Source organism: Macaca fascicularis, chromosome 7, assembly GCF_037993035.2.
Source record: "Macaca fascicularis isolate 582-1 chromosome 7, T2T-MFA8v1.1".
Taxonomy (NCBI): domain Eukaryota; kingdom Metazoa; phylum Chordata; class Mammalia; order Primates; family Cercopithecidae; genus Macaca; species Macaca fascicularis.
In genome coordinates, this window is record NC_088381.1 from 67,549,964 (window position 1) to 67,568,598 (window position 18,635).

At 43.3% G+C, this 18,635-nt stretch overlaps 1 protein-coding gene across 14 annotated transcripts in view; it reads right to left on the reverse strand.

Moving 5' to 3' along the window:
• SH3GL3 (SH3 domain containing GRB2 like 3, endophilin A3) overlaps positions 1-18,635 on the reverse strand; it is a 166,865-nt gene that overhangs the window by 37,955 nt on the left and 110,275 nt on the right. For 4 of the 14 annotated variants that reach the window (XR_010588216.1, XM_073996532.1, XM_045395901.2 and 1 more), the window contains exons 3-6: positions 16,529-16,601; positions 12,759-12,902; positions 8,378-8,511; positions 3,976-4,134 (exon numbers count right to left, since the gene is read on the reverse strand). Coding sequence is in view for 11 of the 14 variants with exons in the window: in XM_073996532.1 (XP_073852633.1) it covers positions 3,976-4,134; positions 8,378-8,511; positions 12,759-12,902; positions 16,529-16,601 (510 nt within the window). In the remaining 3 variants the exon portion in view is untranslated. Of the gene's footprint in view, positions 1-3,975; positions 4,135-8,377; positions 8,512-10,115; positions 10,289-12,758; positions 12,903-16,528; positions 16,602-18,635 lie in introns of all 14 variants that reach the window. The other 10 variants (XR_012415264.1, XM_065548303.1, XM_073996536.1 and 7 more) reach the window with 6 other exon arrangements.

Consider the following 18,635-nt stretch of genomic DNA (forward strand, 5'->3'; position numbering starts at 1 on the left):
GTCATCCACCGAAGAAGGTGCAAGGAGGAGAAAGTGTCATCGGGACTTTAAGTCCAGGCCATGTCCTTCAGCAAAGTTGACCAGGAGGTCTGTATTTTACAACTTTCAAGTGTTCTCATCAGTTAAAGAGATGTCCCTTGATTCCAATCTGGCTTTTTTTGTCACTTCCTCCATTGGTCAGAATCCAAAGGGTGAATGGCTGGGACTGATATCCCCACAGATATCTGATACTGTGATATCCCCACAGTAACAGAAGCATGTTCTACTTGTGTCTGGAGGAAGTGTCAGGGCCTCCGCTGCCTGCCACCAGGCTTCCCTTGCAGCCGCTTATTTGACAGTTTGTACACCTTGTCTCCAGCAGGTACCGGATCAAGTGGAAACACCGTCCAATCCATCAGGCAGCAGCACCCGAAGACCCACTGTGTTTGACATGGCGATTAGAACAGGTCCCAGCCATCTTTAGTTTCTGCCAGGAAATCCAGCCCTCCCCCACCACCCTGAAGCACAGCTCCTCATGCAGGACTTCCCCACAGGAAAGGAAGCAACATCGCAACAAGAGGTTGAGTGACCAAGGTTGGACGTGCGGGTGGTGACTCAGAGGGAGCAGGAAGCCAGAGTCCCATGGGCTGCAGAGCCACCGGCTCTGGCCTGGTTGTTGGAGATGGATCAAATGCAGGGCCAAGGATTCAAGTACGCCCCATCCACCATGTATTGGCATTTTGTCTTTCTCCCAGCAAGTCACATTCTCTGTTTATCCCCAAGCACCCGGCAGTATTGGCATTTGCATGTCAGGTCCAAGGAGTGACCCGGAGGAGATTTTTCTCTACCTTGCCTGGTCAACAGGAGAGGACAGTCAGACCACCTGGCTATGGCACAGACACACTGACATGGGAAAGACTGAGGTGGTGCCCTCTGATCTAATGTTGTTTACCCCAAGAAGAGAGTAAGATGGGCTTCTGAAGCCTACACAATCACTTCTGAGTCTCCTCAGCTATAAACCTGGGTAGGGGAAAAGGTAAATGCAAGGGCGCCATGACAGGGACCATCAACAGTACCCCCTTAGCCTCTTTATCATGGGGTGTCAGTGAATGGTAGCTGTTGTCATTGTCATCATCATCATCACCATCACTATCACCACCATTACCGCAAGAACCAGCAGCCAGGGCACCCCTAGTAGCCACTGCAGCTACAGACAGCAGGAGGGAGGGAGAAGGGAGGAAGGAAAGAGCCTAGTTTCCAGGCAGCCTGGGCGGTCCCTCTCCATTTCATAACACTGGTCTCCTCCCACCTCAGTGGCAGAAGTAGAAGCCAGAAAACCCCTCCTTGTGAAGGTGAAGACCCCAGGATCCAGGCTGAGGGAGCAGCCCCGACTCCCCAGAGCTGAACAGGGGAAACCTCCACTCACCCACAGGTCAATTTCCCACAGGAAGCCTTGGAGGAAACATGACAACCAGGCCGGAGCAAGGCCAGCACCAGGGCCCCTGCGGAGCTTGGGCTAGGAACCAGCTCTTACTTCTGCCGGGGCAGGGTGGGAGGGCTTAACCCATCTGTGACAGACAGAATATGTGTCACTGTCAAAACATGGACAACTGATTGAGCTTTTATAATGAAGGGATCCTTTTTGACTTTTGACTGACACTGAGGGGGAAAACTAAGGTCTCTTGAGTCAACTGCTAAGGCCAGCGTGGCTAAGACAGGCTTCCCTCACGGAGCACTTTGCGAAAACCCATCATCGTGGTTCCCGCATGGGTAATAAACGGCACAAATGGGTCAGACAGCACATCGGACACAAGACACAATCTCAGAGTTTAAGCCATGAATGGGCCTGGAGCCAGCAGGGCAACATTCCATATGGCCCCTCAAAGAGTATCTGATACATGTCACACTTCAAATTACATTTTATAAAGACTTCAAAACAATACGGCAATCTGAAACAAAACAAAATGGCTGTTGCTTAGGGACAATTTCAAGAGGAAATTCATATATTTAAAGAAAAACAGAGATACCAAACTGTCACACCTCCTCCTATTCCCCCTCCTCCTAAAAAAAAAATTAAAAGGAGAAACACAGTAGAGTACTTTTCAGGCCTCAGTGGTTTAATGGCCATGGGAAATTTCAAATTGGCATCTCCAGTTGGGAGAATTCATTCTCCAGGATGAATGTCTTGTCAGTATTGGACACAATCCCTCCACATATCACCATGGTAAATAAAAGGTGCTCAATGCATTTTGACTTGTCTCAAAAGAAGTAAGACCTCAGTGTACCTTTAAATAAACTGTTATAAGTACAGCATGGTCTTGAGGATAAATAAACCTCCTGACTTGTTCCCACAGGTTTAAAAACTTAACAATTAGGTCCCATGCTAATACTGGGGCTGAGACAGCTCCTGGCATTGCTGAGGCCAGGCTGAGGGCAGGGACTCAGGAGGGAGGCAGGTGGCTGACACCTCTTCCACTCAGGCAGTCAAAGTGCCAATGGCCCCTTAAACCCAAGGCCGAGCAGGAAGGCCACCCCCAGCTGCGTGTTGCCTGGTCAGGAGTCACCATCCTCCTTAATTCCATTTCATTTGACTTTACTTGGACAAATAAAATCAAAGCAAATGGCAGGAACCACACTACAATAGAAGATTGGTACTTCTGAGGGATAAGATCCAAGACCTTCACAATTCCCGAGCCCACAAGCACCACTACGGAACAGCTGAAAAATTTAGGTGCCTTGAATGTGGGCTATGACAGGTAAAGGCATCAGAGAGCTGGGGGATGACAGCAGCTCTCCCCCACCCCCTCCACCAGCTAACAGAGCTGCTCTCTCTTAAACATCTGCCTTGCCAAGTACTTTTCAGTCTTAGCAAAATGGCAAATTACCACCTGACCTGGACTTTTCATTCTCCTGTGAAACCACAAATGCTATGGCCTCACATACAAAAGTCAGTCTACTTCGCAATCTTCAGAGACAACCTCTGAAGCAATCCTGGGATAAACAGGACTCCTCAAGATTTAAGATACTGAGCCAGGGACTAGGCATGGTGGCTCACACCTGTAATCCCAGCACTTTGGGAGGCTGAGGCAGGTAGATGCCTTGAGCCCAAGAGTTCATGACCAGCCTGGGCAACATGGCAAAACTCCCATCTTGACAAAAAATTATCCGGGTTTGGTGGCATGCCTGTGGTCCCAGCTATCCACAAGGCTGAGGTGGGAGGATCACTTGAGCCTGGGAAGTCGAGGCTGCAGTGAGTCACAATCATGCCACTGCACTCCAGCCTGGGCAACAGAGTGAGACCCTGTCTCCAAAAAAGTATGTGAGTCAGGGCTTGCTGGATGTCTGAAGCAATCTCTGAGGCAGGACATAGGAGAAAATTCTGGAAACCTGCATAACAGCTAAGGCTTTAGAGCACGTTTGTCCAACCTGTGGCCCACAGGCTGCATGTGGCCCAGGATGGGTTTGAATGTGGCCCAACACAAATTCATAAACTTTCTTAAAACATTATGAGATTGGACAGGCGTAGTGGCTCACACCTTTAATCCCAGCACTTTGAGAGGCCGAGGTGGGCAGATCACTAGGTCAGGAGATCAAGACCCTTCTGGCCAACATGGTGAAACCCCATCTCTACTAAAAATATAAAAATTAGCTGGGTGTGGTGGCGCGTGGCTGTAATCCCGACTACTCAGAAGGCTGAGGCATGAGAATTGCTTGAACCCAGGAGGCGGAGGTTGTAGTGAGCCAAGATGGTGCCACTGCACTCCAGCCTGGTGACAGAGCAAGACTCTGTCTCAAAAAAAAAAAAAAATTATGGAGTTTTTTTTTTGCGATTTTTTTTAAGCTCATCAGCTATTGTTAGGGTATTTTATGTGTGGCCCAGGAAAGACAAAAGATTGGGCACCCCTGCTTTAGAGCTTTTCAACATGCTGGTCATAGTCATATATTCAATGTTTCATTCATTTACATTAAAATCTCCTGTTTGGTTTAAATACTTACATCATTTTCTAAAAAATTAAACATGCTTCTTTCAGCCAACTCCTTTGACTCTTCAAATTTTTCTACCGCTTGTCTGACTTCTTCGTCTGGTATCTTACCTACTCGTTTCTTTTTATAATCGTAATCCAGGCGGCGGCCTTCCAGCTTTTTCAGGTGATGCTAAAAAAAGAGAAGGGAGTCCCTCAGAGAGGCGCTACATTCAAAACGTGGCACAAAAAAATTATTTCTATTAAAATGGTCATTGCTTTTTCTCGGCCTAGATTCCAGAGGGCAGGAACCCACCTTACACTGCTGTTGGGAGCACCTCAGCACCTGATGGAGGCTCTCCTCACTTCAGGTGCTCAAGGAATATTTGTGGAATGAATGAATGAATGAATGGACAGATAGGTGATAGAATAAATGAGTGTCTGTATGGAACATAAAGATGCAGTAGCCATGCTCAGATATTCTTTTCCAATGTTCTTTATACGATCCCTCACTTCAGCCTTCTTAATGTCCAGATAATTTCTAACCAGGTTAACCAAACAAAACATAGTAGGAACATTTCTTTTGGCACTATTGTCAACGCCTGACTAAGTAGTAGACTATAAAATCACAAACTTCTACAATCCCTTAGAATATTAATGGATCTCCATAAAGTTCCCAAACAATCAAGAAATAAGTTGTATAAAATGCTGTTAATGAATGCAAAGGAGAGAGATTCACAGACAACCTCTGAAATGGGAAAAACTCTAAACAATATTATAACCCCTTTAACAAAATCTAACAGAACTGTCTACTCATGGAACAGGCTGCCTTGTGTAGCAGGTTTCCCATCATAGTTTGTGTCCAAGCAGAGAGACCCCGTGTCAGAACAGTGTCGAGTGGGAGAGCTATACAGGACAAGGGAGGGGTCCCTGGAGAGTTTATGGCTATAATCCTCAGAAATCAGACACTGGGTATCGAAAGTGTATGTAGAAACTGATCATCCCACTGAAGCACGAGGATAGCTTGCACTATTCATTTTAGCAGGAAGCACTGCTTCTAACTTTCATGACTCGGTGAAAAGAGCACCCAGAGAGTCAGAAGCATCTGTCTCCTATGCTGTGACTTTAGGCTGGTCCCTAATCCCTCTGTACCTCTACATGAACACCTGAAAGTCAGTCATATGTCAAATGAACAGGCTCCCAACCCCTGATTTCTGAGCGACATGGAGCATAGGCGAGACTGTGAAAGGCTTCCTAAACCTTGGACTCTTAACTTTCCATCATCCACATAATTTAAGTTTAGATTTACAGTTCTATATCAAACAGCACCTGAGTAACAAAATGGCATTTAGAAAATTATTTTTTTGCATAGGGAACTGCAACATTTCAGAATAAGTGTATTTTACACATTTCACCCACTTACTACTCAGGACCACATATGTGTCTGTGGTTGGCCAGGTGGAGGAGCAATGCTGACTTTTCATATGACCTTCCTCCATGATGACCGCACAAGAAGAAATAAAACTTGCTATATGTCAGCAAAGGAGACATTTGGTTTTACAGCTGTGCATTTGGGGGAGATGTTTTGGCATCCCCAGAACCCAGACTGTCACTTCTCTAGAATCAACCATTCAAAAATAATTTGGAAAAACATCTCCTGTACCCAACCAACATATACACCTACTAAGTACCCACAAAAATTAAAATAAAAAAAAATAAAATAGGCCAGGCGCAGTGGCTCACACCTGTAATCCCAGCACTTTGGGAGGCTGAGGCAGGCGGATCACGAGGTCAGGAGATCGAGACCATCCTGGCTGACATGGTGAAACCCCGTCTTTACTAAAATACAAAAAAATTAGCCAGGCGTGGTGGCGGGCGCCTGTAGTCCCCGCTACTCAGGAGGCTGAGACAGGAGAATGGCGTGAACCCGAGAGGTGGAGCTTGCAGTGAGCCGAGATCATGCCACTGCACTCCAGCCTGGGCAACAGAGCGAGACTCTGTCTCAAAAGAAATAAAAAATAAAATAATGTGTGTGAGCACAAACCATGTGGCAGGCTTGTGACTACAGGGAACAAACCACGATCCCTCACCCCAAGGAATGGACTGCTCAATATGAGCAGAAGGTAAGCAACAGTGCTCATGGCACAGGGGCACAGAAGGGGTACCCCACAGAGTCTAGCAAAAGAACAAACAGCTTCCCAAAGGAAAGCACATCCGAGCTGAGGGGTGAGGTGACACAGCCAGGAGATGGGGTGAAAGGACAAAGACAGCAAATAGCGAGAAAGCACAAAGCAAAATGTCACCAGGGAGCTGGAAATGATTCAGTGAGGCTGGACAGAGTTCACATGGGGAAGGGGTGGCAATAAGGCCACAGAGGAAAGGAGGGGCCAGGCTGTGAAGGGCTGAGGGGCTGTATCTTCACCCCACCTCCGGTGGGCAGCCAGGAAGGTTTGCAGCTCAGGAAGGATGCCCTTGCTGTGGGCTAGAGAATGGACAGGAGGGAGCGAGATGTGACGCCAGGGGTCAAGGGCAGCTGTACTGATGTGCGTAAATGTTAACAGGAAGAAGCCAACAGATAGAAAGGGAAAGAATGAAGGTACAGCAGAGAGGACGATGGATGTCACAACGGCCCCGAGGAAGTGAGAGATGACAAACCCGGCGGCCCAGTAGAGGACTTGAGAGCAACAAACATGTCCCTGGCTTGACAGCAACAGGAACATGTTTCCCCTGAGATGGAAGAAGAGGATGGTATGCATGACGGGGCCAAGGGCTGTGCAGGTGGGGAGTGGGATGTTTAGGGAGCTCCTGAATGGGTGCTTTCATTTCTCACTCAGACTTCCTGAATTCTCCCTCATACCCTTTGCTTTCAGCAGAAACTCTAAATGCAATGCCTGGACAGGCATCCAGGGCTTTCCGTGACTCTCAGTCTTTCCTCCCTCCATAGCACCTCTCTCCCTACACACCCTATCCCCTGGCCATACCACACAATCGAGGTTCCCGAGCCTGCCTGCTCTCACAGCCCTGGCCCTCTGGTCAGCTTGTGCTGGATATTTTGCCCACCTGAGTCTCCCAGTCTGCATAGCCAGCTTCTCCTCCTCTGGGAAGCCTTCTCTGACCCAGCCAGGCTGAGGGAGGTGCCTCTCCTTCATGTCCCTGGGCTAATCTCTCCAACAACTGTCAAAGTGCATGATATCTGTTGACTTGTCTCTCTACCCTACACCTGTGAGTTTCACGAGGGCATGCACCAGGTCTTGGTTAGCCACATATGGCCACTGCCCACCACAGTGGCAAGGCACAGCAGGCCCTCTATACACAGTTGATGGATGAATAAATACATCAACGAATGAACAAAGGAAGAACCAATAATCTGACATTCATCAGTTCCTTCTCTGGCCCCTGGAATATGAAGCCATCTCAAGGCCCACGGTCCAAGCAGGGAAGGCCACCCAAGCTCACACATCCCATCAGCCTCATCTCTGTCACACAGGCTAGACCAGTGGGGGTTCACACTTCCCCCTCGGGTTCTGGAAAAAATGGGCTAGAACGGTGGTTTTTGAACATTAGTATGCATCAGAATTACCTGGAGGACTTTATAAAACACAGACTTGCTGGGCTTCACCCCCAAGATTTCTGATTCAGGAGGTAAGGGATGGGGCCCAAGAATTTGCATTTCTCACAAGTGATGCTGATGTTGCTGGTCCAGGGACCACACTTCGAGAATCAATAGGTCTGAAGAAGGGAAAACAGGATATGCCCAAGGTTCAAATGACCTCCAAGTTGAGATCATGCTCGAAGGTACCCGGAGGAACATCTTCTGTACATATCCATAAGAACGTGCTTGTACCTCCAGAGTAGAAGTCCCTGGTGGGGTAGAAGTCTCGGGGCTGTTTTCCCACATCTACAAAAATGCCACCATGCAAGTGGCATGCAATTATCTCCAGGTACCTGAAAATTCCTATGCATATCATTTTTAACAGTTTTCCAAATGAAAAATTCAGTCTCTAGGTGTTGATTTTCTTGAGAAGTAATGGAAAATAATGACCACCAGGGCAATGCATCAAAATATGCAACTATGGTATGATTTTGATAATAAGAAATGCACTACAAAGTTATGTAATTACTTTGTTATGTGATAAATGGCTGCAGAAATATGGATTTTTAGCCTGGCTTTGAGCTGGCTTCAACTAGATACAGAATTTCCAGCTGAAAGAACATGCTTACATTCCCTCCCATTATCCTGCTTCATCTCCAGGGCAGATAGATCCTGGCACTCTTTCCCAGTGAGCCCAGGAAAATAGAACTGGGTTATTTTTACCCTACCCACAAGCATCATAAGATGATGCTTTCAGTGAGTCCCTGCTGAAACATTCTAATGATTTTAAATATAAACAGCATCTTAAGTAGCAACAGGTATATTTATAGCCTGGAAGACTTACCCCAATCTCTTTTAAATCTTTATCTTGTAGTAACTGAAGTGGATCAATAAAAGTTTGCTTTACATTAATATCAAGAGAGTCTTTCACCTCAGCCATTAGCTTCATGGATTCACCAACTTCTATCAATGCATTGCCTTGAATAGAAAACATAAATACAAAAGGTTCTTTGGGAGACTACTCCAGGTTTAACAGTGCTATTTATTTCATTCTTTACCAAAAGTTTGTGGATGATGGTGTAGCAAGGTCCTTGCTCCAGGACCTCTGAATCCTGGAACAGAATGAAAAAGAAAAAGCAAGGCTTCCTATTTTCTGCATTTTCCTCTCTATGTTCTGCACTTTCACCACCACAGAAAATACAACTGAGGCTAGCAGACCGAAGTACTTACCATTTGGGCCACTAGATGGGGATAAAGATCCTTTTAAAAAAACTGGTAATTTGGGAATCTGGCACGGAGGGTTCCTTAGAAGCTTAAGAATAAAATCTCCTTGTAAACAATGAAAGGATTCACTCATGGGGCTGTTAACCAGTAAAAATTACAATAGAAATAAACCAATAAAACATCTCAGCTTCTAGCTGTGGGATCTTCTCAAGGCTACTCCCTGTATCCTTCTAGAAGGTTCTAAGGCTCCCTGCCCTCTCTGATGTCAAAGAAAGCCTGCTGGTGTCACATGGGACATCCTGTCAGCAGGGTGGGGTGGGGGTCTGCTGGTGCACTAGAGCCCAGGCCAGACTTCCTGGCTTGGGTAGTGACAGGTAGTTTTTCCTGGATTACAGTGTGGTATCTCAGTCCAGTTAATCGGCAGTAATTTGCCATATTATTGCAGACCACGTGCCCTCTAGTTCTCTGTACAATGAGGGCTGCAGGGTCTCTAGAAAACATCCCTGGGAAATGCTGCACTAGAATGAACTATTTTTCCTATATTTGAGTTTTTCCAAATTGATCTTGTAAAAAGATGGAGATTGGGGTTGCTCAATTCCTAGGCTTAAAGAAGACTGTAAAGCCCAGCCTAAGTCTGACCTTTGAGTTGTTTCACCCACCAGGCGAGGGCATGGACAACTTATTCACCTGTAAAACAGAGATGGCAACATGTTCCTCACCTCCCTTAAAATAAAAAAAATAAAAAAATAAACAGAAAGATACTAGATAGGACCTTGCAAAACAGAAGTAGGAACCATGACTCTAAACTAAGGCTTCCCAGGACTCTACACGGACCCAGTGGTAGCTTCATTCCTCCTTGGAAGCTAAATTTCCTTAGCTCAACTCTCCAAAGTGTGTCTAAATAATTCCTAAATGAAGATGAAATATCCCTTCCTAGCCTGTGGACTATTTCCTGCCCAAATGGTGAGAAATATCAGTGTCCCATTTGGGTGATAGAAATGGTCACCATATACTGACCCCACACCCAGCCCCTCTGCCACCAGTGCCAGTGCCTCACAATGTCAGCTCATTTCACCTTGACAGAAACATTTTCAAATACGTTGGAGACTCCAAAGATGATGCTCTGAACATGGGCCGCCACCTCCCTGGAATCGACATTCCCTCTCCTTGCCTGAGACTGGCGCCGTCCAATTCCACGGGTGTGGGGCTCAGCCTCCACCCACTGAGGTTTCTGCACTGTAGGAAGTCCCAGCATGTGGCCCCCCCAAAAGAAAACATCCAACGGCACAGCCTCTTCCTTGGAACAGCAGAAATCCATCTGTTCCTGACGCCCTGCTGACATCAGCTCTCTTCCTTACCCCAAGTTTCTTTAGGTTGCTGGGCACATGGGAAGCTACCAAATTGTCTGGCTGTCACCAAGGCCAGATGCACGGCAGGAGTGTCCTTGGATGTCAGGGCCTGCCTGGCAGTTTCACCTGCTCCCTTCACTGATGTGCCTTCAGAGTAAGAGGCCATCTTGTCCCCATTGGCCCTTAGAAGAAAATAAAATTCACATTATACTGCTCTGAGGAATAATGCTACCCTTTGTCACTAATTAATTCATGTTTTAATGCTTGAGTTTTAACATTTTTTTCAAAAGATATTTCCTTCAATTTCCTAGAATGATTACTGTGGCCAAATATTTGATTTCTCAACTTCCATCTCCTGCCTTGTTACCACTACATGAATAGCAACTATGCCAAATTCTTTTGGAATACTTAGTATATTAAATCCAATTAATCCTCAATTTAATTTATTAATTTAAATGAATCTCAATCAAAATGTAATGACTTTTTTAAATAAGAGGTACTTAAGTTTCACCTGGAAAAATAAAACCAGTAAGTGTGTCCGTAAACTTTTTACAATACAATACCTAGATAAATTTTTAGTAAAATATATTAAAGTATGTTTTAAAACTTTAATACTTAAAACAATATGACACTGAATCAAAACAGGATACAGATCAAGAAACAGAAGAGAAAGACCATAAACAAACAACTTATAAAAATTAGTCTATAACAAAAGAATCATTTCAAATCATCAGGAGAAAGTTGGACTTTTCAATAAAGTACTGAAACAGCTATTTATTTGTTAGAAAACAAAATTAGAACCCTATTGCACTGTAGCTCCAATAAATGCAGGAGCTTGGAAATTTAAAGGCAAGAAAAGAAAATATAGAATTCAAAAACAAGTATAAATAAATATGTATATCATTTGCCAGGGAGTGGGATGAAAAAGATTGTCCAAACATGATTCCAAAAAGCTAGAAACCATATAAGAAGACTAAAGAGCTTCACTAAATAAAAAACAAAAATATCTCTCCATTGAAATGACCTTCATACACAAGGTCCGAAGGTAAATGCTTACCTGGGACAAAATTTCATCAACATACAAGACAGCCAATGAGCAAATATCCTGACCATTTAAAGAGCTCATGAGACAGGAGGGGGGAAAATGGACCTCCTAACGCAAAAGCAGGCCAAGGACACAAACACACAATTCACAAAAATAATGACAAACACAAATAAAAATTCCACCTCACACGTGATCCAAAAGATGGAGCTAAAACAGCAATGAGATATCATTTTTGTATACTACATATCAAATGATCAGTCATTTAAAAGTAAATTAAAAAGATAACCTCTAGGGTTAGGAACTGTGTAGGGAAACACCCTCACTCACTCCTGGCAACAGTGTCAAATGGGTGTAACCCTTCTGAAGGTAGGTTGGGACTATGCTTTCAAAACCTGAAAAATAAGCATAGCCTTTTTTTTTTTTTTTTTTTTTTTTTGAGAGGGAGTCTCACTTTGTCGTCCAGGCTGGAGTACAGTGGCGTGATCTCGGCTCACTACAATCTCCATCTCCCAGGTTCACGTCATTCTCCTACCTCAGCCTCCCAAGTAGCTGGGACTACAGGTGCCCACCACCACGCTGGCTAATTTTTTTTGTATTTTTAGTGGAGACGGGGTTTCACTATATTAGCCAGGATGGTCTTGATTTCCTGACCTCGTGATCTGCCCGCCTCGTCCTCCCAAAGTGCTGGGATTACAGGCGTGAGCCACCGCACCAGGCCGAAAGAAGCATACCCTTGACTCAGCAATTTTATACTAGAAATGTTATCTAAATTATGTCAAAGAATATAATTTTGGATATCCCCAAAGATTTACCTACCAAAACAGTTATTGTAAATGCTATGTAAAATGTTTTTACATAAAGAAACATTTATTTAGTAAATGGGATTGACTGAACAAACTATGATACATGAAATATTATGTAGCCATTAAAAACAATATCATGGAAGATTAATTATTTTATGATATGGATCATTATATAGTCAGTGTTACCGAGGAGTATACGTACTATAGCCTTAGTGTGGTTTTTAAAAGTACATATGAACACATTTAAGAACAAACAAGGCATAACAGATACACAACAAGCCGAGTGCAGTGGCTCACTCCTGTAATCCCAGCAGTTTGGGAGGCCGAGGTGGGCAGATCGCTTGAGGTCAGGAGTTCAAAACCAGCCAGTCAACATGGTGAAATCCTGTCTCTATTAAAAATACAAAACATTAGCCAGGCATGGTGGCTTGAGCCTATAATTCCAGCTACTTGGGAGGCTGAGGCATGAGAATTGTTTGAACCTGGAAGGCAGAGGTTGCAGTGAGCCAAGATCGCGCCACTGCACTCCGGCCTGGGCATAGACTTTGTCTCCTAAAAAAAAAAAAAAGAAGAAGACACACAACAGAGTTTAACTGGGCCTATCAGTGAGTATGGGATTATGGGTGATGTTAGCATTTCTCTTTATTTTACTTACCTATGTTTTCTAAACCTCTTGCAATTAACATGTATTACTTTGGTAATATGGAAAAATAATAAAGGTTGTTAAACTGAAGGGTTTGTGCATAACCTAAAACCATACTGGAGGAGTTCTCAGCTCCCTGAGGTGATCTCGGAATAACTCACCAAAGGTGGAGTCTTCCCCAAGCTCCTTCCCGTATTTCAGCATACAGTCCCCCAGCAAGCCTTCCGTCTGCGGGTATCCTGTGGCCTTCACCTGCCCTCGGATCTTTGACACAGTGTTCAGCATTCCTAGCTTAGCTCTGTATGCTTAAAAACATCGTCATTTGTAATTCTTTAAAGTTACAAGTTGGAGTGACAGGTACATAGCATTTAATAAATGCAGCTGCCAAAATTGAGGTCACCTTAAACAAAATGCCAGAGACCTGAGGCCTGAAACAATTGTGTGTAAACTATTTAATTTTCTCACTTAATTTTCTAGGTTCTTTACAAAGGTGGGTGCTAAGCGCACTGTTCCACAGCCACGATGAACCACAGAAATGATGGCGCACATCAGCTGGGCGCAGTGGCTCACACCTGTAATCCCAGTACTTTGGGAGGCCAAGGCGGGCGGATCACCTGAGGTCAGGAGTTCAAGACCAGCCTGACCAACATGAAGAAACTCAATCTCTACTAAAAATACAAAAAATTAGCCAGGCATGGTGGCACATGCCTGTAATCCTAGCTACTCGGGAGGCTGAGGCAGGAGAATTACTTGAACCCGGGAGGCGGAGGTTGCAGTGAGCCAAGATCGCCCCATTGCACTCCAGCCTGGGGGACAAGAGAGAGACTTTGAAGTCTCAAAAAAAAGAAATGATGGCGCACATTGCTGACTTCAAATAATAGTGACCAGGCTTTTGTGAGCACCACCCCTTGAGTGAGACCCTTTGGAAAGCTTGCAGCTGCTAACACGTGAAGTCAGACACTGACACCTGTGTGACACTGATATGCTTTTTCTTTTGTTTAAATGTAAACAAAAATGGAATTGCCGAGGAGGATATTTCAAACAAGCAACCGGTCATTAACACACACCACATGCGCACGCACACACGCGCGCGCGTGCACACACACACACACACACACACATTGTGCTCCCAAGGACTGATTCAGCCTAATGATTCTCAGTATTATGGGAGGCAGATGCTGCTGTTTAGGAGGCAGAATCATAGGAGGAGACAGACCACTCACCCTTAGTGAATGCTAGCCTTGTGTGGCTGGTCCCAAGGTGCAGCTCAGCCCCTGCTCCCTAGGGAGGTGATGGGCATCACTGCGTCTTACCTTCCTTTCCTTCCTCTGACTCAGGCACTGAGTATTTACTCATTGTTGCACTGGGCCCTGTGCAACAACACACTGTGCTCATTACCGGGACTCCAGAGACAGCCTTTGCCCTGAAGGAGCTCAAAGTCTAGCTACTGGGAGGCAGAATATACAGGACGTAATTATGAAAATAAAGTCCCGTGTGGTGCAGAGCAAGGGAAAGGCAGCAATATGCTGAAGAAAGATGGAAAGTACAGAGAATAGTACAGAGAACAGTGTCAGTAACGTGTAGAAGAAGGAATACTGTGGCATAATCAGTAGACAAGGAGAAGGCTTGTTTGACCTAAAAAGATATTAATATAGGACAAAGTGGGAGACAGCTATGGGAAAATGTGACTATGATTGAAGATGTGACTATGAAAATGTGACCAAGCTAAGGATTTGAGATTTCATCCTGTACGTGAGAGAGTGAATCACATACTAGTTTGTGGTATTTGAGATACTTTTAGGTAGTCAAGAGATACATTTTTTTTCCTACTTTAATAATTTTGTACTTATTTTTAACGTATGTTAAATCAGTGCTTCTCAAATTTTTAATGTGTACGTAAATAATCCAAGGATCTTGTTAAAATGTAGAGTGATTCCCATCGGTCTGGATTGAGCTTAAGATTCCACATTTCCAGCAATAGACCGCACTGTGAATAGTGATATTCACAGTGCCAGCTGTGAATGCCACTTACATTCACCTGACATTCACAGTGCTAGCCTTTTTTGTTGTTGTTTTGAAACTGCAGTACTGTACTGCAGTGGTATGATCACGGCTCACTGCGGCCACAAACTCCTGGGCTCAAGCGATCCTCCCACCTCAGCCTCCTGAATAAATAGGACTACAGACGCATTACCACATCTGGCTAATTTTGAAAATGTTTTGTAGACATAGAGTCTTGCTACATTGTCCAGGCTGGTCTTGAACTCTTGGCTTCAAGCAATCATTATGTCTTGGCCTCCCAAAGCGTTGGGATTACTGGCATAAGCCACTGTGCCTGGCCAGTGCTGGACTTTTGAACCTCACATTTATCCTCAAAGCATTTATCCTCCAGGTCCCCAGGCCCAAAGGCTTCACTCCCACACACCACACACACACTCTTTCTCTCTCTCTCTGCCCATCTTTCCCGCTGTTGGAGTGGGGTGTGGGATGCAGCAGGTATATGGGTGAGAGCCATTAAACTGGATAAGAGATTGCTAGGGCTGCCTCTTCTCTAGGAATAACCAGAGACCTCTAGCCAGTGGACACTTTCATTGTTGGCCAACACCTCCTTATCCCATTCAAGAGTCAGCTGGTTGAGGGTGAAACATTTGTTTGATTTCATAGTGTATTCCAGCACCCCAAAATCCTCTAGTGCAGAGAAAGCACTTAATAAATATTTGTTGACTGATATATCAGGAAAAGCAATCTGTGGGGCTGATTTCAATCACTCATGTGGCCAGGGAGGAGAAGATACATTTTTACGGTTTTCAAAGCTATTATCAGGCCGGGCGCGGTGGCTCACGCCTGTAATCCCAGCACTTTGGGAGGCCGAGGCGGGCGGATCACAAGGTCAGGAGATCGAGACCACGGTGAAACCCCGTCTCTACTAAAAATACAAAAAAAAATTAGCCGGGCGCTGTGGCGGGCGCCTGTAGTCCCAGCTACTCAGGAGGCTGAGGCAGGAGAATGGCGTAAACCCAGGAGGCGGAGCTTGCAGTGAGCCTAGATCGCGCCACTGCACTCCAGCCTGGGCGACAGAGCGAGACTCCGTCTCAAAAAAAAAAAAAAAAAAAAAAAAAAAAAAAAAAAAAAAAGCTATTATCAACACAATGGTAAAGAACTACTTTAGACCTGCCTGGATACATCTGATAAAATTTATATTCTTAAATTTTTACTTTCTCAGTTTTCAAATGGTTAGGTTTGTGCTGATTCCTACAGTCAAGGGAATCACAGGAACTCCACGCAAATAATAAATACCTAAAAAGGAAAGGCGGCTTCAGAAATCCACAGAATTCAAGGCTTGGGCGCCCTCTATTGGTTCTTATAATTTACAACCTGGGAAAATCTCATCAATAGATGCTGCTTGGGGACCTAGAAACCCAGACCTTCAGTGGAGAAGCTGATGTGACACTGGATTTATGCAGTCTTTCGTATTCACTACATCTTGTTTCTCCAGCATTTAAGCCATGAAGAGAAAGCTCTTTCAAATTAACATATACCTCTATGTATATGGTACACAAGGGCAGAATTTTTTAAAAAAATTATGAAGAGGAATAAAGAGGAAATAAGGGAGTAAGGAAATATTTGCCAAATGTTTAGTGGCTTTCTGAAGCAACTCATAAAAAAACCCTTGCTCAGTGCTCCCTTGTTGCTACGACCAGCATTCCATTCGGATGACGTCAACTGAAGTTCACAAATATAGCTGTTCTGTTTCTCATCAATAGGACTGAATGCAACTACCTTTGGTCACTGGAGACTCAGCTTTAAAAACTGAATTTCATTATTGGGACACAGATGACATTGTTTCTACATTATGTCAACTAAACACCAAGCAAACATGGATTATTAGGGTCTGTGACAGCAAATGAACAAGAGAATATTTCAACTTTACCTGGATTTGGCTGAAGATATTCAGTGGTTTTTGAAAGAATTTCTGCAACAGCTTTATTGGTAACATCTATTTTCTTAAAAGCAAAATTTAAAAAAGTTAGTAAATGACAAACTCAATAAATTCACAAAAGAACAGAGGAGTAATTTTCATTAATTTAATTTTTCTAACACCATTATGATGATTTTAATCCAAATGAGCATTTTCAACATTTTTGGGAGATGCAATATTTTCTCACTTTCTGATTTTTGGAACATCACTTCCTTCCAGTGATGTTGGAGAACATTAATTTACTTTTCCTTTTAACATTAAAATGAATATTAAGGTAATATTTAGAAAATCTGGAAAAGTTATTATGCTCCACTAGATTATCAGATATACTTGGAAGTCTCTCAAAACTAACACTAGACATGAACTAAACTCTCCTTATCTGCTGGGTGAACTTGAATTTCTATACTTATATAAGGATGCCACAATAATGATCCATATTAGCAACTGCCTCAGTAATCAACAATAAAAGAATCATAATCATTAGTATTATAATACAATGAACATACTCATTTGTGCTAGGTCAGATGTTAACATCAAAGTTTTCTCCAAACGTTCCCTGAAAGTTAACCCTTTCTGGTTAAGACTGAATCTTTCCTTCTGCAAAACCATTCCTGGGCTTTCTGGTTCTTAGTTAACCAGAGAGCTAATATGGGAATAAACAATAAAGTTAAAATGCAAGTTGCAATAGCTTTATTTATACCATCAATAGGCCAAAAGAAAATGTAAAGAAAAATATCTCATTCATAAAAGCAATAAAAATGTAATAACAAAGAATAACCATTATGAGAAATTCACAACACCTATTTGAAAAACCACATTCTTAGATGGTAAAACTCAATTTTGGAAAGATATGCATTCTTCCCAAATTAACATGCAAAATTCATTCAAATCCCATCATAATTTCAATTTTTTCTTTTTTTTTTTTTTGTTAAAATTTGGCAAACTGATAAAGTGAGTCTTCATACTATATACATGATTTAAAATATCAACCTAAAAAAACCAGACTATAAAACGACTAACATATAGAGGACAGTATTTTGAAATACTGGAGTGGGAAGAAACTTCTAACCAGGACCTGAAATTCAAATGTCATAAATAAAAAGACCAAAATTCCGACTCCATAAAAACTCAAAAACTGAACACGAAAAGATACAGTATGTGACATTTGCCAAAAGTGGCAAACAAAAATATACAAAGGACAAAGGGTTAGTATCCATAATATTCAAAACTCCCATTTAAACAAACAAGAAAGAAGGAAAAGGCTGGAGGCAGGTGGATCACCTGAGGTCAGGAGTTCAAGACTTGGCTGGCCAACATGGTGAAACCCTATCTCTACAAAAATGCAAAAATTAGCCGGTCATGATGATGGGTGCCTGTAATGCCAGCTACTCGGGAGGCTGAGGTGGGAGAATCGCTTGAACCTGGAAGGAGAAGGTTTCAGTGAGCCGAGATCACACCACTACACTCCAGCCTGGGCAACAGAGCAAGACTCCATGTCTTAAAAAGAAAGAAGGTAAAGAGGAAAAACATAAGCTGCCTACAAAGATTTGAAAAAAATATTCAGAACTGTAAATAAAAAGGAGATACTTTACATTCTCCAGATTGATAAAAGCATTTTTAAAATCAGTTATACTCAATATCAGGTATTATATGGGTGTGGAGTAATGGGTCATTTCATACACAACAGGAATGCAAAATGATATGTTTTTGGAGGTCAAGGGAGAAGTTCTTATTAATGGACATATTAATGAGCCAGGTATTATACTTCTAAGGATTTAACCTTTTAGAAACACACCAGCAAATTGCAGTGAAGGAAAAACATGTTTGTTAGGCCATCTTATGTAATATTGAAAATGGAAATCAATAGGAGACTGATTGGATACATTATGAAACATCCAAGTAAAGGAATACTCTTTCATCATAAGGAAAAAAAATAAGGAGGATCGACATTCAAAGTACATACAAAGGAAGAAAGCAAGCTGCAGAGTGATTTATAATAGAAGACAGATCATTTTTGTAATTTAGAGAACTATGATCCTGCCAGGGTCACAAGTTTGCA